The 26,183-nt window shown below is 41.9% G+C and overlaps 1 protein-coding gene across 1 annotated transcript; it reads left to right on the top strand.

Moving 5' to 3' along the window:
- The first annotated feature begins 903 nt into the window (after nt 1-903).
- LOC144684329 (zinc finger and BTB domain-containing protein 11-like) lies at nt 904-22,667 on the top strand. The gene is given in 12 exon segments (XM_078547967.1): nt 904-1,075; nt 1,077-1,126; nt 1,129-1,224; nt 2,987-3,222; nt 3,668-3,899; nt 5,143-5,789; nt 6,386-6,562; nt 8,311-8,508; nt 14,947-15,091; nt 15,798-15,909; nt 18,893-19,056; nt 19,410-22,667. Coding segments are annotated over 12 exon segments (2,532 nt in total). The 5' UTR covers nt 904-917; the 3' UTR covers nt 19,727-22,667.
- The last annotated feature ends 3,516 nt before the right edge of the window (nt 22,668-26,183 follow it).

Below are 26,183 nucleotides of genomic sequence, written 5' to 3'. Positions count from 1 at the left end.
CCCACCCCACCCTCCCCACCCCCTTCCACCCCCCCTTCCCCCCCTTCCCCCCCTTCCCCCCCCCCCCCCTTCCCCCCCCCCCACTTCCCCCCCCCCACCCCCCCTTCCCCCCCCCTTCCCCCCCCCCTTCCCCCCCCCCCACTTCCCCCCCCCCCCCTTCCCCCCCCCCCCCACTTCCCCCCCCCCCTTCCCCCCCCCCACCCCCCCTTCCCCCCCCCACCCCCCCACCCCCCCTTCCCCCCCCCCACCCCCCCACCCCCCCCCCACCCCCCCCACCCCCCTTCCCTCCCCCCTCCCCCCCCTCCCTTCCCCCCCCCCCCCCTTCCCTTCCCCCCCCCCACCCCCCCTTCCCTTCCCCCCCCCACCCCCCCTTCCCCCCCCACCCCCCCTTCCCTTCCCCCCCCCCACCCCCCCCCCCCCCCACCCCCCCTTCCCTTCCCCCCCCACCCCCCCTTCCTTCCCCCCCCCCCCCCCTTCCCTTCCCCCCCCCCCACCCCCCCTTCCCTTCCCCCCCCCCACCCCCCCTTCCCTCCCCCCCCCACCCCCCCTCCCTTCCCCCCACCCCCCCCCCCCTCCCTTCCCCCCCCCCACCCCCCCTTCCCTTCCCCCCCCCACCCCCCTTCCCTTCCCCCCCCCCACCCCCCCTTCCCTTCCCTTCCCCCCCCCCCACCCCCCCTTCCCTTCCCCCCCCCCCCACCCACCCCTCCCTTCCCCCCTCCCCCCCCACTCCACACACCCCTACCCCTTACCCCCTCTTCCTCCTTCAAAAATGCAAGAGCTGTTGCAGGTGAGAAGATGCAGTTCACAGATCCGGGTACCGACTGACCCCGGAACGGAATGGTGCTGCGGGGTCAGTGGTGCGGACAGTCCCCTCCCCCCCTCTCTCTCTCTCTCCCCGGTCAACGGGCCGGGCCGGGATGACGAGCGCCGAGAATTACCGGGCCATCGTGCGCTACCTGACCCACCGGAAGCAGCCGTACGCGCCGGGCACCGCCGAGCACACCAAGCGGGCCATCCGCAAGGCCGCCGCCTGCTACGTCTTCCGGGACGGGCTGCTCTTCTACCAGCGGCGGCGGGGACAGCGGCCGCCTGGACGAGCTGGAGGTGGTGGTGGAGGAGCCGCGCGCTGGGAGATCTTCCGCCGCTGCCACGTCAGCCGGAGCGGCCGCCACTACTCGAGGGAGATCACCGGCATCAACGTCAGCAGCGGCTACTGGTGGAGAGGCGAGTGGGGCAAATACCAGGGGCAGGGGCAGGGGTGGGGTGAAGTGGTCAATCATTGACCACCCCGAAGGACAAGGGTAGCAGGTCCCATGGGGAATGACCACCACCTGCAAGTCAATCATTGACCACCCCAAAGGACAAGGGCAGCAGGTCCCATGGGGAATGACCTAACCGCCCGCAAGTCAATCATTGACCACCCCGAAGGACAAGGGTAGCAGGTCCCATGGGGAATGACCACCACCTGCAAGTCAATCATTGACCACCCCAAAGGACAAGGGCAGCAGGTCCCATGGGGAATGACCTAACCGCCCGCAAGTCAATCATTGACCACCCCGAAGGACAAGGGCAGCAGGTCCCATGGGGAATGACCACCACCTGCAAGTCAATCATTGACCACCCGAAGGACAAGGGCAGCAGGTCCCATGGGGAATGACCTAACCACCCGCAAGTCAATCATTGACCACCCCGAAGGACAAGGGCAGCAGGTCCCATAGGGAATGACCACCACCCGCAAGTGCCCCTCACCCCGATAGAAATGTATAACATCATCTCCGGGTCGAAATCTTTCCAGCGGCGCCCACCTCCCAAGGATGATTATTTTTCCCTTTTTTTTAAATATATATATACTTATATATATATAAATAGGGGTCTAATAAACACATGCATTAAACGCAGGTCTGAGGGGCACTGAATGTAATAAGTGTAGATTTATACAGAAGCTGAGAGCAAAGAGCAGTCACAGTCCTACAGTGACCTGAGGGGACTGTAATGACCCTGGGTACACAGGACCTGGATACAATCAAAACTGGTCTTTTCACAGATGCTGACAGACCTGCTGTGCATTTCTAGTTTCAACTTTGTATCTTCGAGATAGACGTATATTTCCAGATTTTGTGATCTGGTGTCTGTAATTTACAGCCCACAGACTGCACAACTTATTTCCAAAGCTGCTATTTGATCAATGCAAACCAAACAGCTCCGTCCACTACCAAGCTAACTTTGAATTGCTGTTTTCACTAAGGTGTTGAACAATACTGGTCGACCTTAATTGAAACAGCATTTTGCAAAGAAAAACTTTGCAGTGTAACGTTGTGTTCAAATACCTCATCTGCTCAATCATTTTTAATCCTCTCAATGCAGTAGTAATTGTTGTTTGATAGGAAATATATAATATTTAACTTAAAATGAGGCCCCGAAAATGTATGCTTGCTTGAAAATCCAGCAAAGGTTAAGTTCAGGTTTAAAATGTACCATCCGTTATTACACTTTGTAGATTTATGGAGGATTCACGCTATGACTTTAGCATTGGTGTAAAGCTGTTTGTGCATTCCATTAATGTTAAAGTTGTGGAGTGATATTGGGCTGCCAAATCCCAATCTAACTGCAGAGCAAAATGAGAAGTCCCTCCTCCAAGGAGTCTCAACCCGCTTCTTCTTCTATCAGGTATGGCTTTGATACCAGATTCAGGCTGCCGATACACTGCAGCTGCAACAGCACACCAAGCCACAGTTACATTGTAAATGCACCCTAAGATAATACAGGTACATTTAAACGTTTGCGGTTCCTATTGCTTCCAAACTGTTGGTGTTTAAAGAAAGCATTTCATTTGCTACCTCTGCCCATCACACAGTATCTCATCTGCATTCCAGAACAGGTTGGGTCAATTGTCTGGTTGTTAATTGAATGGCTAATTATTGGATAGTTTTTTCTTTTTGCTTAATTTGTAAATGTTCTTGAGATAAAATTGTGTTCTTTTTAATAGGAATTTTGAGCCAAATCTCACAGTTTGTCAAACAGTGCGAAGTGTGCAGGTCAGGTGCAGACAAAATCCACCATCTGTCAGAAGACCTGCCCGCAGACTTAGAAATAGGCCAAGAGACTGTCAAAAGGGAAGAAGCTTCAGCAGCAAGACCTAGCCAGAATAACCTGGAAGACCGTATGGGAGCACAACACATTCAGGGAAATGAAAAGCACTTTACCAATCAACACTCTAATCAGGTGAGTACAGTTTGGGGCAGGTGGTTTAAATCTTTTTCTGGAGGAAGCTTGCTATCTTCATTTTAACTGGAATGTTTCACAGTTGGAAAATACTCCAGGTTGAAATCGGCTGAGCCAGCTTTCAAGCTGGAGCATTTCATGATACTTTAATAGCTCTGTGCAACTAGCCAAACAAATCTATTAACAACAGCCATAAGGGTACCAATGGGCGGTAACAGAGTAAAAATGCATTTAAAATAATAGGTTTAAAATAGACAATTCCAAAAACTTCCCAGGATAACTACGTATTTCAAGACAATTTTGTATCTGATTTGTTTAGTGTTTGATGCTTATAAACTGTTCAAGCTAATGTGAAATCAGTTTATGGTGGGAGTGGGGGGGTGGGGAGTGGTTTGAAGGCATTTTTTATGTTCAAAATCTTGAATGTATGCTTGGAAAATCTTAGGCTGAGCTTCAGAGGGTTGTAAAACAGACCTCCACTGGACACAGCCGAGTCGTGCTAGATCAGCTGAATGAGCAGCGGAATCTAAATAAGTTTTGTGACATTGCCCTGCTTATCGAGGGAGAGGAGTACCGGGCACACAAGTCTGTGCTGGCTGCCAACAGCAAGTACTTCCAGGATCTCTTCACTGAGAAAGGAGCCACTGCCAGTCAGGAAGCAGTAGTGGAGTTGGCAGGTAAAGAAAATGTCTATTCCTGTCATGACTCAGCAATGACTCCTGGTAAAATGCAACCTGATGCACCGTCACTGGTGTTGTGTTTGTAACTGGTTGACGAAGACCTGTCACTTTTACAAGTGTTGGCTGGGAGGGAGACAACAGTACTTTCTGTGCATGTTTCCAATGGTATACACAGAGCCATGTGATTGATTCCTGGGGACAGAAGACTGAGTTAAGAGCAAAACTGTAGAAACCTGGCCTATTCAGTCTTGAAAAGATGTCACCAAGAGGTGATCTCAAGAGTCATGCAGCACAGTGAATAGTATAGAAATAATTAATCTAGAACACTACTTCAAATTGAAATATTGACATTAGGACACAAGGTGATACAAACTCAAACTAGCAAAAGACTAGTTTAGGACTGATATCAGTAAGTTTGACTTTGGATGAGAAGTGATTGACATATTGGGAATGAATTTTTTTCAGGAAGGCAAAATGCTTGGAATCATTTCCGATCCAGTTGGATACTGTGATAGAGTGTAGGGTCTTTCCAACTGATGAACTGAAAGTTCTTCCTCGTCTCAATCTATATTGTGAAAACACTAGAATTGGTATTATTGTTTTAGCGGTCTAAAGAGAAGGGAAATTGGTTGTTGGCTGCCTAGTTTTTTTTGCCAGATTAAGCTGCTGGTGGCTATGTAACCCAGTTGTATACTTAGACTGAAATGAGTGTGTATTGATGGAAAAAGGTTGCTCTCGCCAGTGAAAAGCTTGCATTTATATGGTGCCTTTCACAACCTGAGGATGCCCCAAAGCATTTTACAACCAATGATTTTTTTTTTGAAAAGTCAGTCACTGTTGTAAACAGTGCCTCTATTTAGTTTGTACAATGTGAAGCTGAGATGCTAGTTGCTGTGATTGAAAGCTACAATTACAGTTGCAATTTCTATTTTTTTAGTCTTGAATTAGTAGGATCAACACTTGGGTTTGCACCAATGGCTTCAGCTCCAACAAGTTAGCGAGGGGAAATAAATCAAGTTGGGTGAGGAAAAAAACTTGGATTTGTTTATGATGCTCTCCACAATAAAAATAATTTGAGGCTTGGGGTGAAAACAGTTTATATTGAATTTTTTTTGCATGAAAAAAAAGTTTTCCGCAAATGTGAACCAGTCACAATTTTGTTAATGTTTCAAATAGTATAATTGAACTAATTTTTGCCCATGAATGTGTTGTTTTTTTTTCTTTTGACTTGCTGTTGCAGGCTTTGCAAAACCAAGCTTTTTACCTTTGTTGGATTTCTGTTATACATCCTGCTTGACAATTGAAATGCTTCACCTGGTTGACATCATTAGTGTTGCTGAGCACCTCAAGATGGAGGAAGTTATCAGCTTGTGTAAACAGATTCAGCTGGAAATGGAAATTAAGGAAGAAAGCTGTGAAAACAGGTCATGTAATTCAGCTAGCAAAAGCTATGCTCGTACTTCGAAGCAAATTAAGTTGTCGACCAGCAAAGCTGCAAATCAAAAGGCCTTTGGGAAAGAATCTGCTCTAATCTCTCAACTCTTTGAACTTCCTATCAAAACAGGTGATAAGTGCAGTATAGTTGGAGGTAATCAATCTCACAGAGTTGATGAAAGAGGAAGCATTGTCAACAAAGACCAGAAAAGATTTAGTTGGAGAGGTTCAGATAATGGAGTTGCTTTGCAAGCATTTGATGATGAAGACAATTGTGTGGCAATGAGTGATGATGAAAATGCAAAAACTAATGTGGAAAATCAGTATAACCATAGGGTTCAAAATCCAGAAGTAGAAGTAACACTGGGGATGGACTGCATCTCAGCAAATGACGATAACTTTATTACTGGCAGCCTGAAAAGATCAGGAGTGATCAGACCTGTAAAGCAAAAGGTGAGTGAGGCTAACTCCTTAATTCAACAGTGGTGGATACTGAGTCACAAGGCCAAGTAAAGTCATAGTGAGTGTTAATATTAAAAGTGGTCACTGACTGAAGAACGGGAAATAGAAACCCTTGAGCAGCGTAACTTTGCTTTTCTGCTGCATAAGGATCTGGCAATGTTATAGGTTGGGCAAAGAAAGTAATCAGAATAATGGAATTTGAAATCTTGATTTGAACATGAAACTTCATTTTCATAATATGGTGCCCAGCACTAGTTTAGATTATATGTGCATCAAAAATATTGATTTATCAAAAATAGTAGAATGTAGTTATTTGTCCTAAGATAGAAGGATTGTCCTAAGATAGAAGAATGCTCTTATTAGATCTTCTGTAATTGTAAATGAGCAGCCTGCTGGTGGGGGATAATGGCCTGTTCCTTTAATCATTCTATTTTGCTGTATGTGATTGGTTTAAAATTGTTTTTATTACTGTATTTTATGCCGGATGCATGGAGCCTGCAAAGTTTCTTTCTTTGCCTGACTTCACACCATAGAATCTATAATACATATCCTTGAGGAATTGCTATTTGCCTGTTCCTTTTTATTAGGCTCATCAAAAGCGGCTGAAGCGATGGAAACATTTGGCCATCAAGTCACTCACCAAGACGAGGGATGGAAACACTGCCAGTTTTACCTGTACCGAGTGCGGTGAATCATTCCAGTCAGCATGGAACCTACAGAAGCATGTGGAATTGCATGGGAAAACAAAAGGATTCAAGTGTGCAGTAAGTCCACCCTGAGGATTCTTACTCTATTCTTAGCAGCGATCCATTGTGCACAGTTGTAGATCTCTGATCGATAGGGCAAGTGATCTGGTACGACCTGACATCCTGCATATTTCCACAGTAACTTCATGCCCTAAGGTTTGCTGCCTGGTAACTACATTCATATAAAAGACAGAGGCAGTGTCAGTATGGAAACACTAACAAACAAGTGAAGCAGACATTCAGTCGTGTGCTGTTTTAACTTGACATTACAATTAAGAGCTCTTTCTTGATGCTTTTCTCTCCCTAGGTGATGCTCTGTAACTACAAAGCTGAAAAAAGAAATCTTTTTATTAAGAGCTTCCCTCACATTGAGGAGGTTTCGGGGCAATCAACATCCAACAGCCAGCTCTGAAAACTCTGCTCACGTTTTGACAGCTGAGACAATCCACAACATTCTTAAGTCAATTCACCCTATCTCCCATTGTTAACAGATCCTTTAGGATCCGGAGCAGATCCAGATCTTTGTCAAAAACTACGCAGTTCTTCCTTGGGCCATACCCTACCTCTGTACCATGTTTCATTAAAATCTGTCCAGTACCTTTTGCAGACAAACCGACTAACAAACCTTTAGTGGCAGAAGTAATGATTGCCCTGTAGCTCCACCTACTGATGGATTTCTCCTCCTCTTTGCACTTGGAGTCTGCAGAGTTATAACTCTTTTTATTAAGTGATGACCTCCGACATGGTAATGAATAGCTGTTCTCGGATAACTTCTTGGGGGAAATTTGGCTTGTGACTTGGAGTGTGGAGTCAATTATTATCCACATCTTTATTTTCTTCAGTAAGACCCCCAGGGCCTGCCATTTCGTGTTCCCAGTCCAGACTCCTGCAACTCCCTGGAAGAGGCTGGGTACCTGTCTTTATTATGGCAATGACCCTGGGAGTGGAGTCAGGATCATATCTCCGGAGTGGGCAGAAGTTTCTGCTGGCCAAATTCTGGTGTAGCTTCCAAGCAGAAAGTGTGGCCCTTTTGTGTGTTAATGTTGAATCTTAAAGCATCCTACCCTATTGTACAGTGAAGAATACCCCTTTAAACTGTAAGACTACCTCCCGTATATTAGCATATTCAGAATTTTGCATTTGCTGGTAATGTGATTGTAAAGATCGAAAATATATTGTTCCTGAGTGTATTTGCCAAACTAATGATTTAACCATTGAATGTACTGCTGTGTCTGTTGGCTCGGCACTCCACACACACACACACACACACACACACCCCCACACGCCCCCCCACCCCCCCACTTGAAGTAACATATCACTCAGTTAATGTTTTCCTTTGGCCAACACTGCAATGCATGGGGAGTCGAATGTTTTGTCAAACTGATGAAAAAAATGCTTTCTGCAAATTGCTGACAGATGTCAGGATCGGAGATTGACAAAGAATTTGTTGTATACAGTCGATTTAAGCTGATTGTAACGAAGTGGCTTTACAGGGTGGAGTTTATGCTTGTTGAGATGACTGCTTCTGTTGAGAATGGTATAAATTTTAGCAAATGTTTGACCTTTGATTTGGTCCCCTTTCTCATTCCCCTTATGAGAAACATCCCACTTTCGTTTGATGGCTCCCCTCGCAGCACAGTTGAGATCAAAAATGTTGTTCCCACTCTGTTTCTGTGACAACGTAGTAGACAATGAGCAGGTTACTTGCTGCTTTTTTTTTAAAAAAAAATGCTTAATTCTATGCTTTCGCTCAATTCTGTTTTCAGATCTGCGGTAAGGAATTTTCTTATATATCTTCATTGAAGACTCATTTGAAGAGACATGTCCCTGACAGACGCAGGTCCAGCTCTGCTGCAGTGAAGTGTAAGCTTATATGTACCACGTGTGGGAAACTGAGCCACAGCCTTTATGAGCTTGAGATGCACGAGCTGAAGCATGCTGGGGAGAAACCACATAAATGCATGGTATAGTTGTGTCTTTCTCTTTAAGTTATATTTTTGGATAAAGTTATGTCATGGATAACGAAGCTGATTCAATAACTAATAGCTAGACCATTGTCTGCCTCACCTGAAAAGATACTTATTTATGCGCACACATCTCAAAAACGGCTGCTAAGGCGTTTGTTTGCAGAGTTTGCTGTGACTCTGGGAGCCAATTGGTCACTGCCAAACATGTGATGGATAATGCCACATGGTTATTTTGATCAAATCAGAAAGCGTATTCAGTTAGGTGCAAAGGGTTTTGTTAGTGGGCTTAGACCAGATGTTGTGACTTTCCTGTTTACAACAGGCAGCCAGAGAATAAATCTGGTGAATATTTTCTAATTCCTTTAGCAGTTGAAATCATTTTGTTGTCGGAATACCGGAAACATGATTTTTTTTTTTATAGAAGTGATCTAATCTTCAATTGTTGAAATATTTGCCCAAAAAAATGCTGAGTAACAATGTGAAATGAGGCCCATTGTGATGAGGTGTTGTTCCTGTTTTGTCGACTATGCATTGTCTGTTCTTTGTATGCCGCATATTTAATTGCTTTTCATTATTTGAAAATTTATATTTTAAAAAAGACACGGCTTTGAATTTGCATTATAATATTGCTTTAAGTGGGACACTATTGGTATACACATACATGAAATCTGCATTAGCAATCAAATCTCAACATGTAAAGGATTATAGGTGTAAATCTTTGACATGGCAACTTGAGAGCATTTCACCTTGTGCCATTTCATTACCTCATCCCATTTTTAAATATGCCATTGCTGATTCTGCTCCCTGAAATTGTACCTTGAGTCATTCAAGTGTTAAGTTTTAAGCTTACTGCTGCTTTATGTTTTACCTAATAAGCAGATTCATGACCAATGCATTCCATCCTAGCCTTGCATATTCTTCCAGATTGCAATACATTTCCACTTTCTGTCTTCAGTCTCTGAAATGTCCATAACAAAAACAGAATTACCTGGAAAAACTCAGCAAGTCTGGCAGCATCGGCGGAGAAGAAATCAGTTAACGTTTCGAGCCTTCATGGCCCTTCGGCAGAACTGGAGCATAGTTAGAAGAAAGGAGAAATATAAATTGGTTTTGGGTGGGTGGGTGGGGGGGGGGGGGGGGGGGGGGTGGGGGGGGAAGAGACACATTGAGGGTGTGGTGATTGTGGAGATGAGCAGCTAATCAAAAGATGTCACAGACAAAAGGGTCAAAGAGGTGTTGAAGGTGGTGGTCTTTGTCTGAGAAAAGTGCTAATTAAGAATGGAAGACAGGATATTCAAAGTACAGCTCTAGTGGGGGTGGGGTGGAAAGACTAGAGGTTTTAGTTTTAGATTTAAAAATAATGGAAATAGGTGGGGAAAGAAGAATCTATATAAATTATTGAAAAAAAAAGGCGGGGGGGGGGCGGAAAAACGGGGTGGGGATGGGGGGAGGGGGAGTTTAAGATCTAAAGTTGTTGAATTCAATATTCAGCCCGGAAGGCTGTAAAGTGCCTAGTCGGAAGATGAGGTGCTGTTCCTCCAGTTTGCGTTGGGCTTCACTGGAACAATGCAGCAAGCCAAGGACAGACATGTTGGCAAGAGAACAGGGTGGAGTGTTAAATTGGCAAGCGACAGGGAGGTTTGGGTCTTTCTTGCGGACAGACCGCAGGTGTTCCGCAAAACGGTCGCCCAGTTTGCGTTTGGTCTCTCCAATGTAGAGGAGACCGCATTGGGAGCAACGATTTTTGTTTTTATCTGAAATGTCCATGTTTGATTGTATTGAGTGGTGGAGTAGGCTCGAAGAGCTGAATGGCCCACTCCTATTCCTTATATTCATTTTGTTACATCAAGAATAAACTTCAGCCTATTCACCACATGCTGCTGTTGTGAAGTCATTTACTACACATAGGATATGCCCCATTGGTGGGAGCATTGTTGTCACGTAGTAATAGATCTGACAAATTTGTTCAACATGAAAGTGAAGCAGAATCATAAAATCATATAGCACAGAATGAGGCCATTTTGTCCATCATTCCTGTGCTGGCTCTTTGAAAGAGCTACCCAATTGGCCCCACTCCCCTTCTCTTCCCCTTAGCCCTGCAATTTTTCTTTTCCTCCTTCAAGTATAAATCCTATTCTCTTTTGAAGGTTTACTTTTGAATTGCTTCCAACACCCTTTTGGGTAGTGCATTTCTGAATGTAACAATTTTCTAAAGTTGGCTTTTTCAATCTCATCCAAACCCCAGTGTGGATTGCACCTTTGAAGCACACCCCACTATGAAATACGCTGTGCAATTCTTTATAACTTAGTTTGTGAGTGTTCTATTGTGGTATCTTTTATTGCTTATAGCAGACAGCAACAGATTGCAGGCTCTCTAATCATTAAGCCATGATTCAAACTATATGGTTTTTTTTGCACAATATTAACAGGGAGCACTGTGCGCTATGCTGTCTTATACTCGTCTTATCCAGATGAGGAATAACTGAGGTGGATAATGGAACAATTTTTTGTTTTGGGCACGCATTATTTGCATTAAGCACTACTAAATCATATATAGAACAGCCAGACGCACAATCAAGTTCCCCTTTTCTTTCTGCTGTAACAATATAATTTAACTCTAACCTCAACACTTCAGCAGGATGAATTTTTCTACTTCCACACCGGTCGTCCTTTTACTGGGTTAGGGGCAATATTCTGTTGTGGGTTCTTGGTGCTGGAACCCTTAGTCTACCAATTTTGTTTTGCCAGGGAGCCTTATAGCCAACGGACAGAGAGGAAACTTTCATCTCATTGTTTTGGCCTGAATTCAAAATCTTGCTGTAGCTGTATTCACCTGAAAATTGCAAGTAAACTTGGATGGTTACAGAGCAATAGAATATTTAGGAGAGGTTTTCTGCAGTAATAATTGGCTAATGATTGATAATCTCATAAATCTCTGAATTTTCCTGGCTGTTTCAGTTGCAGATCAAGATGTGTATTTTGTTTCAAAGGTGTTGAAACATCTCTATAATATGATGAATGATTATTAGGTTTTAGTAATCACCTGGTAAAATTAACCCAGACAGTGTGAAGCAACCTTCTCAGTATATTAAGAATTTGTCACACTGTCATATCCTATGATAAACCCTGTGAATTTCTGCACTTGCTGTGTACTGTGCAGTTTATTGCCCAAGTTACCTTTTTGCATAGACAATCCCAGAGACACATTTATGAGTGAACCTGATGATGAATATTCCTAACTATAATATATAGGGTTTACCTATTTGGAAAAACAGCTTGACCATTTGTAATGAAATAAAAGCAAAACACTGCAGATTCTGGAAATCAGAAATACAAAGTGCTGGAAATACTCAGCAGGTCTGACAGCATTCTATGGAGAGAGAAACAGAGTTAACATTTTGAGTTGAATTGAAGGAAGGTGGAAATATGATGGGTTTAATGCCATTAAAAGGGGGAAGGGGGAGGTAGGACAAAAGGGAAGGTCAGGGATAGGGTAGAGGGTGGGAGAGATTAAATGACTAGGATGTCATGAAGCAAAAGACAAAGGGAGTGGTAATGGTTATAGTAATGAACGAAAGCATTTGTTCAAAGTGAGTGTGAATGGTAGAATAATGAATAGCTCTGTTCAAAAGCAAAAAACATGAAAAACAAGAATCAGACCACATATCAAAATGGAGGGTGGAGTTCATGGTCTGAAATTGTTGAGCTCAATGTTGAGTTCAGAAGGTGATATAAGTAACTAATTGGAAGATGAAGTGCTGTTCCTCGAGCTTGCATTGAGCTTCACTGGAACACTGCAGCAGGCTGGGAACAGAAATAGGAGTGCGAGAGCAAGGTCATGAATTAAAATGGCAAGCAACAGGAAGCTCAGGGTCATGCTTGCAGACTAAGTGGAGGTGCTCTGCAAAGCTGTCACCCAATCTGTGGTTGGCCTCCCTAATGTAGAGGAGACCGCATTGTGAGCAGTGAATACAGTTTTTATGTCTTGGGTAAATAAGTTCATTGGTCAGTTGAACTCTAACTGCATGCCGTCCTATGTTCTCTTCAGTTGTTGCTTGCAATCAATAATGAGGAGAGACTGATGTAAAGATAAACAGTGATTGTTTATTGAGACATAGGGCAGAGCACCAGATCATACGTGCTCACTCAGAAACCTCCAGAACTAGACTCCCAGTTCCCAGTTGCCCGTGCTGTACAGTGATTTGTCATTGCTGTCACATGATCAGTACACTTGCATTCTCTTAAAGGGACACGGTACCTCACTTTACCACAACAATATGCTAAATTGAAAGAAATGCAAGTAAATCACTGCTTCACCTGGAAGAAATGTTTGGGGCCTTGGACCATGAAGAGAGAGACAGTAAAGGGACAGGTGTTAGCCTTCAGCAATTGTGTAGGAAGGGGGTGGGATGTTGGGGGTGATTGAGGAGTGGACCAGGGGATCACGGAGGGGACGGTCCCTGCAGAAAGCTTGGAGGGGAGGGCAAGATGTGGTTGGTGCTAGAGGTGGCAGAAATGGCAGAGGGTAATCTCTTGAATGTGGAGGCTGGTGGGGTGGAAAGTGAGGACAGGGGGAACCCTGGTCACAGTTCTGGGAAGGAAGAGAAGGGATAAGAGCAGGTGTGGGAAATGAGTCGGACACAGTCGAGGGCCCTGTCAACCACAGTTTGAGGGATGGTGGGGTGGCGGGTAATCCTCAGTTGAGGATAAAGAAAGACATATTAAACGTTATTGTGGAAGGTTGGCATCATCGGAACAGATGCGACAGAGAAACTGGGAGAATGAAATGGTGTCCTTGCAGGAGGCAGGGTGTGAGGAAGTGTAGTCGAAGTAGCTGTGGAAGTTGGTGGGCTTAAATTGAATATTAGTAGACAACCTGTGCCCAGAAATGGAGACTGAGAAGTCAAGAAAGGGAAGCAAAGTGTCAGAGATTGATCATGTGAAGGGGAGAGAAGGGTAGAGATTGGAAGCAAAGTTGGAGTTTTCTTAATCCGGGTGAGACCCGGAAATGGCACCAATACAGTCATCAATGTACAGGAAAGAACGTATGCCACAAATGATGGATGGGATGGACTACAATTCTTATGTATCAGTTTTGATGCTTAAACTTTCCATTTTATTTTCCCAAACGAAACTGAGTTAGATATTTTAGCAAAGATGAACCAAGGGCTGTTGTTACTGCTAAGCTGCGGCACAGGATGATAAGACATAGGCTTTTGTCCTTCTGTATAAGGAAATGGGGTCGAATGAAGGTCAGGCATTCTCAACGAGGAAATAGAGGATACCGGAAAACAAGTAATTTCTGCCCTATTCTTGTACGCTCTCCTAGCAGCCAACTCAAAGAGCACATTTGATGTAGGCTAAATGATCATTTGCTTGCCCACCAGCCAGAGTTGCTGACTACAAGTGGCTCAGTTCTGGATAAATGCCAGTTTTGATAAACCTCCTAAATTTCCATCAGTGTGCTGTTGAATGAATATAGTGAATATAATGAATATGAATATAAAGCATTCAATTGTTGTATCTAAAAATATTCTGCAAGAAATGCTAGTTTATTTAATTTTTTAAAAATCTGACCTTCCAGTTGTGACCTTTTCCTCTACCACAAGGCAAGTCCCATTTCCAAAGTTGGAAGTCACCACATTGCGAAAAGTCACTGAACCTTTTAGGCTAAGCAAATAAAATTATTAGCCGCTGTTCATCTCGTAGATCTTGTAGCATGAGAGGTGAAGGATCAACGTGTGACCTTCTGACGTGTGACTGCAGGTCATCATATCCACTAACCCTGCAGCAAGTTGCCGACTTGTTGTGGCAGTCTTAAAATCATTTTCCAAGAATCATCTTCAGTTTAGTGGCCTTATTGATAGAAGTGCATCCTGTGAATATTTGTACCAGAGACACTTACTGTTATGTTACAAAAATTATTCCTATGTAGGATTGATGGTTATTATCATAGCAAAATAGACAGCCTACGACTTTACTGTTGAGTCACTACAAAGCAAACCTTAACATCCTCGCACATTGTATTGATTCTAACTATCGGCATCAATTCTAAGATCTGTTGCAATTAACCAGGATTCCATATATACCCCCACTGTGATACCACTAACCCCCCAATTTAACATTGTTCATGAGTCTTTTGATTCAAAATTATACTCTGCATGTAAGAAGTAGAAACTTTCCAGTCAAATTTGTGATTGTTTCCTTTTGACAACGTCATAATTGTGGCACAGTCTGCCCAATGGCATCAAATTTCAGTGAGTACCCTGTTCTATTACGGAGCTGGCTTAGCCCTTGGTTTATGTTGTATTCTTTCAGACATCTGTATTGTCTCACCTTTGCAGCAATTCTGTAGACAAAAGTAACTAGCCTGAAACACACTGCCTCTTGTAAAACAGTTCAAAATAGGCTGAATGCTCTTAATTACTTTGGCAGATCTGTGACAAGTCTTTTGCCTACATCCACATCTTGAAGCTTCACTTGAAATATCACCAAGATGCAAAGGACTACCGTTGTGAATTGTGTGGGAAAGAACATTCCAGTGCCAATTCATTGTGGTACCACAAACTTGCTCATTCAGGTATGTTATCTAGAATGCTCATTCTCTTTTTGTGGAGTGGGCTCCTAGTTTACAGAAGTTGATGAGCCTCCTGTTCTTCAGCGCTGCGCAGCATTTTACATAGCGTGTTAAATAAGTGGTAGTAACTGGTATGGTCAAATTTGTAATTACACCCAAATGATATACAAACTTCAAAGTTTCTTTTATAATCGAGTTATAATTATTTGGTATAGAATGAGCTTGCATTTATATAGTGCCTTTAATAATCTCAAGGCGTCACAGCCAAACACCCGCTTTTGAAGTGCAGGGAGAGTTGTTTTATAAGCAAATACTGCAGCCACTCCGTGCATAACAAAGTCACACAAATAACAAATGTGACCAGTTAACCTGTTTTGTGGTGTTAATCGAGAGTGTGAGAGATGTTGATTGGGTCACATGGTGAGCTTCCAACAGTTTCTGGGAAAGTGCTATTAGACCTTTCAAAATCCACCTGAATAGTCAGTTGAGGCTTCTGTTTAACATCTCATTGGATAGATGGAAATACAGCATTCCCTCAGTACTTTGCTGAAAAACATGTGTTCGAGGTCAGGAATTGGGGCTTGAATCCAGGACCTTCTCGCTCAGAGGCAATTGAGCTAAGCTGCTGCTGGGTTTGTAATCTAGTTGTTTAAATTTATATCTAACTATAAATTGTACATTTATATTATTGTCTGTTTTCTTTTGACAGATGAACTGCAGTATTGCTGTATTCTGTGTGGAAAGAGATTTAAAACACCTTCAGGTTATAATCGGCATAAGAAAAAGCATCATTTATCAGAAGAGACATTCCCCTGTAATCAGTTGAGTATTGTTGTTCTCAATATTGTGAGAACGTAAATGTGCCCTTAAAGCACTCGTGTTACTATGAGCACCCTATACTTCAAACTATTTAAAAGAAAACTTTGTTTTCTGTTTGTCTTTAAGCCATTTAAAAAATATTACTATTAATTTCTTACCCAATAGCCAACCGCTGTTCAGTTCTTAAGCCTTTTGCTTTGTTGTGACGATGAAAGTATTATGGAAATTAGTATAACAATGTTTCCAACGTCATATGCAATCTGCAAATTCATTGATTTGAGAGCCTTTCCAGTTAATGCAGGTGTCAGCCTTCTTGGCAGTCAATCGGATGAATATGTCAATGCGGTCATTTAAACGCATTGAGAAATTGCCAGAGGTGCAAATGCTGACTGATTCCCAACTACTGCTCTTGAGGTGTTCGACAGTGGACATGACAAGGTGTTTTCATGAGGAAAGCAGTGGTGACTGCAGATGCAATGCAACATATCCGACAACAAAAAATGGTGTAATTTTGTGTTCGGTGCCGGAGAATAGAATACTCTGTACGAGTGGCATTTATTAACAGCATGAAGAACTGCCAGGTTGGATTTGGGCCAAATAGAGAGGGACCCTCCACCCTATCCTACTGATGAATCTCCTATTGCACTGAAGTGAAATTTTCCATTTCTGTGCCAGTCTTCTTTCAATATCTTCGCAGGGAATTGGCAATTATACCATGAGTCAGGCAGGTTTTGAATCCACTGGGAAGTGGATTGTGACAACTCAAACTAGCTTCATTTAGGACCCTTAAAGCTGGCAGAAGGTGGAGTCTTTCAAACCATGTCTGGGCTGGATTGGATCCAAGTATTCGAGGTGAAATTGCAATGTATTAACCGACTGCCAGCAGTCGTCCTTGAGTAACTCATTAATTTACTGCTGTTGTAGAAGATGTTACCTGCATTCATTCTCAGTGTCACAGCAAACCTCTCTTCTTAAAAAAAAATATATTTTTGAAAATAAAACACAATCCTTACACACCTACTTATTAAATAGATAATTCTGCTAATAGTGTCAAATGTGGGCATATGTGTATTTTAAGATGTTTCTGATACCTGTATTACCAATTTCAGTCTGTTACTTTGAAATCAAGAAGTGTATTTCTGATCCATTTCATTCTTCCTCGTTAACTTAGTCCATCGGCTCCACTGTTCCTACACGTTGTTGCAGAGTGTGATTTGTACCTGTGATTTCTCTCACTGAGTGACACTGATGAAGGTTGCTTCCTAGTGACCCTGTTATGCATGTCAATTGAGCAGCTCCTTTTTTGGCTTTGATAATCAGTATGGTAAAGTTCATTCAGGGAGAAAAATGCATGGTCTAACAAGTAGAAGAGGTCTACCTGCTCCTTTCTCTCCTCTTCTCCTATTATAGGCATTTCTCATAACCTCCATCTAGGAGCAGATGGCTGCTGATTTCTGCCAATCTGAGCAACCCTGCGAAGACCCATTCTTGCCCCCTGCTGCCTTCCCCCTTTGAAAGATGTCTGACCATCACTCAGCACCTTGCTGCATTTGAGGTGGGCGACTATATGGATGGAGGGAACCCTCTGCTCCATAATAAAGCCCATTGATATGCAGTCCCACTCTCACTTGTCAAGTTAGACTTGATAGGTCACACGTCATGCAGACAAGAAGCTGTTAGGTATGTTTCCCTGTCTGATGAATTAGCTGATCGGTGCTGGGCCAGCAGTTGCGGTGCTGAATAAACAGTTAGATTAGTAATGCATTTAAAGGAAGGTAGAAAAATGCAAATGGAAGAAGTGAATAGAAGGATATGCTGATGGTGCTTAGATGAAGGAGGAGTGGGAAGAGGCTTACGTGAAGCATATATACCAGTATAGACCAGTTGGGCCAAATGGCCTTTTCTGTGCTGTAGAGTGCATGAAATTACTACTGACCTTGTTGTTTCTGAGCTAGAGAGGTGGGGTGCAGTGGAGAAAATCAACCAGGACTTTTGCTCCTGATAGTTGTCCAAAGTATTCTTCTGGAAACTGTTCATTTACGGACATTGGGTGAAGCTCCAGACAGTTGAATAGCCCAACGGCATTTCATTTTTTATGGTCGTATGCAAATAATGGCTTCCTGAGTGAAGGGCTGCATGTAACCAAGCCCAAGAGAGTGACAGTGCTTTCAGGTTGGAGGGGGAAAAAACTGGCAAAATAAGTATAGATTTTGGCCACTTGTGGAGATTCGAGACCAAATGTAGTCTTCAGGTGAACTGGGGATATAGAAGTCAGGGATAACTGGAGCAAATGTAATTCAGTCCACACTTTAAAATCATACAGTCTTTGATATTTTTTAAAGCATGTGTTGATTTATATTATGGTGTAGTTAAATAGCAAAACTTGTAGCATTCCAGGAAACTGACAAGTAGTAGAGTTGATGGAGCATTAGAGTTTCTCTGCAGGGCTGGCTGAGGACCCTGAAAATGATACATTTAGTCACTACAGAGCCTCTAGTGATGGGAGGGTGTAAATACAAAGTAACCAGTTTACATAGGCAGTTTCCATTATAAATATGGACATAGGAATTTTATAATGAGGAAAAAATACAAAGATTTGACAACAGGAAATGCATGCAGATATAAGAATTTATAAATACTTAATTGGGGTTTAAAGTGCATTTAAAACTTATTATTGAAGAATGTTACACTGTTCAAATTAAGTGCATTGAAAAAAAAACCTGTAGCATTGTTGCACAGCAGTGTAGCGCCCGAATGCATTGTGATGAGGATATTAATAGAAGATGGATTTCTGCTACAAATTCTTGATTTTGGTTGTGCTAATGAAGGGTGGCAGATTCTTCCCTCGGTGAACGAGCGAGTTAGAGGTCATGTCAGCAGGGAAAGATCCAGGGTGGATCTCTCAAGAGAAATCTTTAGATTCTTGATTCTGTATAGTCGCTTCTGTCATAACCATTACAAAAAAAGATTGGGTGTTTTTCTTAGGTGTGATACATGTGGCGAGGTGTTTTGTGACTGCAAACAGACGAGAAGAGCACATTGTGAAGACAGACCACGAATCAGTCGAACTGTAGAGCACGTTTGTGAGCATTGTGACAAGATATTCAACCAGATCGAGGACTATCGAAAGCACATGACTCAACACACAGGTACCTTCTGAGTTCAGCAAATGACCAGCTGATTCTAAAGATAACTAACATCTCCATCTCTTGGTGTTCACTTGTGTTATCAACCAGGATGTAACGTAGTTTGCTCATTTTGAATCTCATACTTTGAGGTTTAAAACAACGTTATGCTAAACAGTGCTAATTTTCCCAAGATAAGTTGTAAACTCTCTAACTTCAGAGTCGGGCCCTGTGCTGGGAGTCTGACTTTGACATAGCCCTACTATGCCGCTGTCATGACATTGCTGTCAGATACATTGGTTTGCATGCAAATGTCATTCCTAATATTTGACCCTTTGACAGAGTGTGTTGTGTTTTCTGTATTTATTTTGGTGCAGGTTTAAAACCATTCCAGTGCTTGACCTGTGGTTTGTCCTGGGCTGACCCTCGCTCATTACGGCATCACATTCGCGAGCACACTGGTGAAAAGCCTTACATCTGTTCCATCTGTCGAGATCCTCACATCGATGCACGGAGTTTGCGGCTACACATGAAAAGGCTCCACGGAAATGCTGTTCCGAAGCGTATTACGCTTAAAAGGGAACCACTGCCTCTACACAAATACTCAACACATTTGACCCATGATATGTTTATGTCACCAAGAACAGATCCGAAGCAGGAGGATGATGATTCCATGAAAGAAATAAAGCAATAGGGTGATGGCACTGCGGTAGAATGATAAGCAGTTCCAACCATTTCTAATGAGCGCTCCAAAAATCTTCCCATCCTGTCTAATCGAATTTTCTAACTTTCTTGGATGAGCCAAGTTCTGCCTCTGTTTTAGAATGGAAAAGTCCAGGCACTGAAGTGCCTGCAGGATCACTAGAACAGCAAGTGTGAATGTGTTTTGCATAAAGTCTAACTTTTTTTTTCAAAGCCCTGTGAAAAGAGAACTTTTTCTGTGAAGCAAATAGTTTTTTTAACAAAGTTAACTTTTGTGTAAAAAAAAACAAAACCTTTGAAGTATTATAAAAGAGTGAGAACATGTTTAGAATATAGTTCGAAATATAGTTAGAAATTTCAGAAGGGTAACTACTAAACTCCTTCCCTACATGTCAACAATGCAAACCCAATATTAGACAGTACTCAGAAGGAGCAAAGTGCAGTTGTTAAGTGATTTGGAACTTTGAACCAGCATATTACAGAGGGAAGCAGTTGTGTATTTTTAAAAAATTTTGCTGTCCTGATTCACATACATTTGTTTTTAACCTCCCAATTTTTTGATGAGATTGGCATTATTCAATTAAATGCTGATGCTCCACACATGGTTACCTTTTTAATCACTTTCACATTTTGTTTCATAATTACGATTGGCTGTTGAGCATTTCTTTTCTTTAGAATACAGCCTGTTAGTACATTTGTATTAAATAAGAAAACAAAAGTTCCGACTTTTCATTGAGATGGACGTAGCTTGCTAGGTGATTTTATAACTGCGGATTTTGTTTCTTTGCCATGAACAATTGGAGCCAGTTGTGATCTTTTTGATGAACAGATTTGGCCATTTTAATGTATTAATTGAAGTGAATGCTGCAAAGCCCAGTGAAACTTGTCCCGAGGCAACAGAAGCCATGTCTGGACAACGTCAGTGTTTGGACAGATGGCCAGAGTTATAAAGGTCTGCAGGTCTGATACACTGCCAGGGATTCCTGCAGGAACGCTAAAGGAAGTATATACCTCAGCAATTTGAGAGAGATTAAAGTGTTATTTTTCAAGTGCTAAGCAGGATGTATTTTTTAATAGGGAATTTTTGACCTCTTTTTCCTGGATGTACCAGGTACTTTCTTCCATACCTGCCAAACCTTTGGTATCTCAGTTTTAATGGTTGCTTCAATAAGGTTGAAATGTGCACACTTTTAAACACTGTTTCATCTTATACTTCATTCCATGAAAATGGCAGAATTGAAGTGCTGCTAAAATGATAAAGTATCTGTTGTATTTAATGTTGCTTTTCAGGAACTTTTAGTCATTTAATCTTCTGAAGTATTTGTGAGCTCTGGGATTTATGTTTACCATATGATCTGCTACTGAATTATGTTGACAGATCTTCTAGAAACAGACATCAAGAGGCTTGGGCTGCCCTGATCAGTCTGGCTAAAATTAATTTCTGGAACCTAGCACTCTGTCCTACAGGTGATAGAACTGCACTCGTAATGAGCACTTAGCGCTACTGAGGAGTTTTTGTGCTCCTGTTTGCAGCTTTGTGGAAACTGTGCTTCTTTATAGACATATCTGTAAAATCTGTCAGAAGGCTGTTAGTAATGAGACAATAGCAGATCCTGTACACCACACACTAAAAATTAGAAAGGCAGGGATGTGTACATTAATGCAGCGAGCACTGCAGCAAGTGCTGCTGTTAACAAGTCCAATGGGACTAAGTGAAATGCTGCCCTTTTACTTTTCTCTTCTCATCACCTGTCATTCTCTCCACCCTCACCCCCTTTGACCACACATTAAGCATGTCTTGTAAACAGTTAAATCCAGTAAAGTTACTGTTTTTGGCCTGAGTGTAGTTACTTGTTTTATGTGATTTTTATCTTTACTACAATTTTTAAAAGATAAAAAAAGCACACTTTCTATTCATTTTATTAGCACTGGAATATAAAGAGTTAACACAACTAATTTAATTACGCAGGCTTTGAGTCAGCTCCCTTTGTAGTTATTTGAATGGTTACTTTTGCCTATCCTGATAATACATTATTTTTACATTTACATTTTTCTAGTCACTACAGCTTTGATGCCCAGAATGTGGAGTTTGCAAGTGTGGATGTGAGTGTGGGTGTTTTCCAATCCTATTCCTTTATAAATGAACGCTGGTGCTTTGGCCTTTTTTTAAAGGCAATGTTAACTTGCATTGCCACTTTTAATGATTTGTAAATTTGTATCTCTATATCTCTTTGCTCCTGTACCCCATTTAGACTTATTTTTCAAGGAACATCCTTATTCCTCCCACTAAAATGCACCATCTCACACTTACCTTCATTGAAGCTCATTTACTCACCTGTTCTGCAAGCTGCTTATTGCCGCCTTGTATTTTGTTGCAATCTTCCTCCGTATTAACTGCACCCTCCAATTTGGTGCCATCCACAAATTTTGAAATTGTGCTGTTGATTCCTGAGTCCAAATTAGGTATCTATGTGGTGAACAGCACTGAATCCAGCACAGATCCTTGTGGAATACCACTTCCCACCTACCTGAGTATCTGCCTTTAAGCCCTTACTCTGTTTTCTGTAGTCAGCTTGCTATCCATTCTACTACTTGTCCCCTGACTCCACATGTTCTGACCTTAGTCATGTGTCTACCTTATCAAAGAACTGATGGCCCCATGTGTAGCTTTGAGATGGCATCATCTAACAAGTGAGCCAAAAATACAGTGATCTTGTTTGGCTATAAGTGGATTCATGAATAATTGAGAGTTCAATGAAGTCCCTTTTTATTGCTGGTGTAAGACAGAGGACAGTGTTGATCACAGTGTATGCTATTCTTGTACTGGAGTTTTTACAATGACGTGTATTTTGAAAGTATTTTATTCCTACCTGGAGACTGTATGACAGGGGAATCTTTAAAATTTCAAAATAAAAATGTGACACTGCAAATAAGATTTTTGTTAATTTTATCAATATCTGGTTTGCACAGTTTTTTTTATTCATTCACAGGATGTTGGCTTCGCTGACTGGGCTGGGCTCACTGGCTTATTAAAAGCATTCATCACTCCTGTAAGCAGACCCCACATCTTTTACAATTGCACATTTGCCCATGTTATCCAGTTATACAATAGTGTAACCTAGTTTGGGGGCAGTACAATAAGATCCCCTTGTTTAATGAACTGGATATTGTAATTGAACTTCACTTGTGCCCTCCTTGCAGTTCTCTAATCTTCCAGAAGTTGGTGGTCATAAATGCTCTGAGGAGCTTTAAGTCAGAATAAAGTAATGAAGAAGTTTTGTTCTTCTCTCCGTCAGGATTTTCGTATCTCTCTTTTGCGTTGTTCACCTTCATTGCTATCTCCACCTTTCACTGGCCCTCTACCCAGCTCTTCTTGTCCCACCCCCCCTTAAACCAGCTTATATTTCACCCCTCTTCTATTTTTACTTAGCTCTGTTGAAGGGTCATTCGGACTCGAAACGTTAACTGTGCCCTTCTCCGCAGATGCTGCCAGACCTGCTGAGTTTTTCCAGGTATTTTTGTTTTTGTTTAAAATAATGAACATGGTTTATGATGCAGAATACACATGACTAAACAAATTCCAGACTTGTAAAATTTATTTTATAAAACTCTTCCTCTTACATACAAAGTATGCTCTACTGAAAAGTAACTGAAGGAAAGAAAGTGAAGCACACATGTTTAAGATCGGTTCCATTTGAGGAAGGTTAGGATTTGAGGCAAAAATTTAAGCTACAACTAATCAAGTTACAACCAGTTGACAAGAAAGGAAAACAACATTGCATATTCGGCCAACTCCAATGTAAATCTTACCTGAATCCTTCCCATTTCCCAATTTTTGAATGTTTTTGAATATTTGTTGCAAATGACTGACAGTTTTTCATCACCCCTAATAAAATGACTTTCACAGGGCACCTTTAAAACTATGCACTGTTTCGATATTGTTAGTAATTTATTCATCGCAATAAAATAGAGGCATTTCATACATTTTTCAATTAGCTGAAATTTCTTTCCATATTATTTTTTTAATTTTAAGAAGAAATTGGAATTTATCTGCTCCCTGGCATATCACATTCACCTGTAATTTATATTGGAGTGTTGCCTTTGAGTTAAACTGATTTTACAAGACCTAAAATCCAGTTTGTAGCTCTTTCACTGGAGAAAGTGAGTTTTGCAACCAAACTGGACATGCCAATCATTTAAACTGGTATCTTCAGTAATTAAGGGAATATATGATCTTGTCTCGGATGCTTCCAGTGAGGACTCTCGTGAACCTAGGAGGAATTCATACCTCCATATCATAACACCAGCAATATTTTCCCCTTTAAACAGTGTAAGGAGAAATACTCCAAGTTTTCAGATAGTATGTTAGTAAAAAATGTAATTGCATTATCCAGATAGGACCTGGCCTAGTTCATAAAGTTCTGCATTTCTTAACTATAGTTAAATTACATGGATTATATAAAGCTTTGTCACAAGTCTTCTTCAATAAATCTGTATAGGGCAGGTATTAGTAATATTCATTTAAAACTAATGCCTGACAAAAATACACCTGGACTTTCCCAACAGCCAGTTAGCTGAGGCTGTTTTCTCCCTCACGCTCCTTTGGAGCATGCATGATTCCCAGACCAAGTGCTGTGCTCTCAGCCCACAGTGCCCTGAGAAAGTAATTTTATTAGTCGTGATGAAAAACTGTCAGCCATTTGCAACAAATATTCAAAAATTAGAAAATGGGAAGAACTCAGGTAAGAGTTACATTGGTAAAAGAAAAACACTGCAGATGCTGGAAATCTGAAATAAAAAGATTTACATTGGAGTCGTCTGAATATTAAATGTTGTTTTCCTGCTCTCGGCCCACTATCGATCCTGCTGTTGGAGTAAAGGACTTTCTTTCTTCGTGCTCGGGGTCTCGCTACCTCCATTTTACATCTCCTCCTGGCAGTCTAGCTGCGATCCAGAACTCAACAGGTCAACGACGTGAATCCACTGGCATCACAGGGAAGCATGCTGGTATTAGGAAGGCTATTGGTAGTCTCCCTACCAATAAATGATGGGGAAAATACTCTTGGTGCCCATTCCTCCCACTGACACATGGAATTATATTAGAAATTAAATTATTTCATTGAAAGAAAAACACACCCAGCAACATTAACAATGAGATAAAAGCAAAAAACTGCGGATGCTGGAAATCCAAAACAAAAATACCTGGAAAGACTCAGCAGGTCTGGCAGCATCTGCGGAGAGGAGCACAGTTAACGTTTCGAGTCTGAATGACCCTTCAACAGAACTAAGTAAAAATAGAAGAGAGGTGAAATATAAGCTGGTTTAAGAGGAGGTGGGAGTGGGACAACTGTACTTGTCGTTTCCCCCCCCCCCACCGTCGTCCCCTTAAACCAGCTTATATTTCACCTCTCTTCTATTTTTACTTAGTTCTGTTGAAGGGTCATTCGGACTCGAAACGTTAACTGTGCTCCTCTCCGCAAATGCTGCCAGACCTGCTGAACATTAACAATGAACTGCTTTTGTTTTTCTAACATATTACTTTAAAATCCATCTGCCATTGATCTTCCTTATTTGCAAGTTTGCCAGTTAGTACTGTTCTGTATGTGCTCACAGAACTAAACGGAAAATTAGAGGAGAGCAAAGTTTTTCGGCAAATATCCACATTTTCCTGATCTTAGATGGGGAGAGATTAAGAGTCTTAAAGCTGTAATAATTTTTAAACTAATGTTTCGCTCTTCAAGATCAATTATGAAAAGTGGATAATATGTACAATACAAGCACTAAAGTTGGTACACGATGTGTGCTTGGTTAGGAATCTTTGCTGCTTATTTACTACCAGGCAATAATTATTGTGACGAAAATGTTGAAGGAGCAGAAAGTTGATACTTGAGCACTACTTTGCAGTAAGAATAATGCCACCAGGGGGCATCTTGATCCCGATTCAGGGCCTCATGACTCTTTTCAGAGTGCACCAGTTCCAAGAGATGTCTAGCCCCATACGGCAAGATATCTCTCTGCGTGGATTCCTGCTCTGAGGGAGTTCTTTTTCATCATGGATCGGAAGTCTGGCCTCAGTAAGTTTTCGGTCTGATCAGCGATGGGCACAGCAGTTCCGACCCTGATCAGGAAGGTTTGGGCCAACGTGTCATCAAATACAGAATATTGAATTATTAAGGCACAATTCTTAAAATGACCTCAGAGGGCCAGAAAACATGTACTTTCCTGGAATTCCCTGTTTAGAAACACAATTAGGATTGCCAAACCTCTAGAATTGGCCCAGAGTCTCCGGAGTCTTGAATGGGAGTCTTGGATAATCTGGGAGAAAAATCACAGGAGTGTTAAAAATGTTTTTTTTCATTTTCTTAGAACACTTTCATTTATTAGTTATTAAAACATTGGAGATGGGTAGAAAAAGTGTTTGACTGGGTGGGATAGCTAGTTATGCGATG

This window comes from Cetorhinus maximus, chromosome 9 (assembly GCF_964194155.1).
Source record: "Cetorhinus maximus chromosome 9, sCetMax3.hap1.1, whole genome shotgun sequence".
NCBI classification, from domain to species: domain Eukaryota; kingdom Metazoa; phylum Chordata; class Chondrichthyes; order Lamniformes; family Cetorhinidae; genus Cetorhinus; species Cetorhinus maximus.
This window is presented reverse-complemented; position numbering and strand designations above follow the sequence as displayed.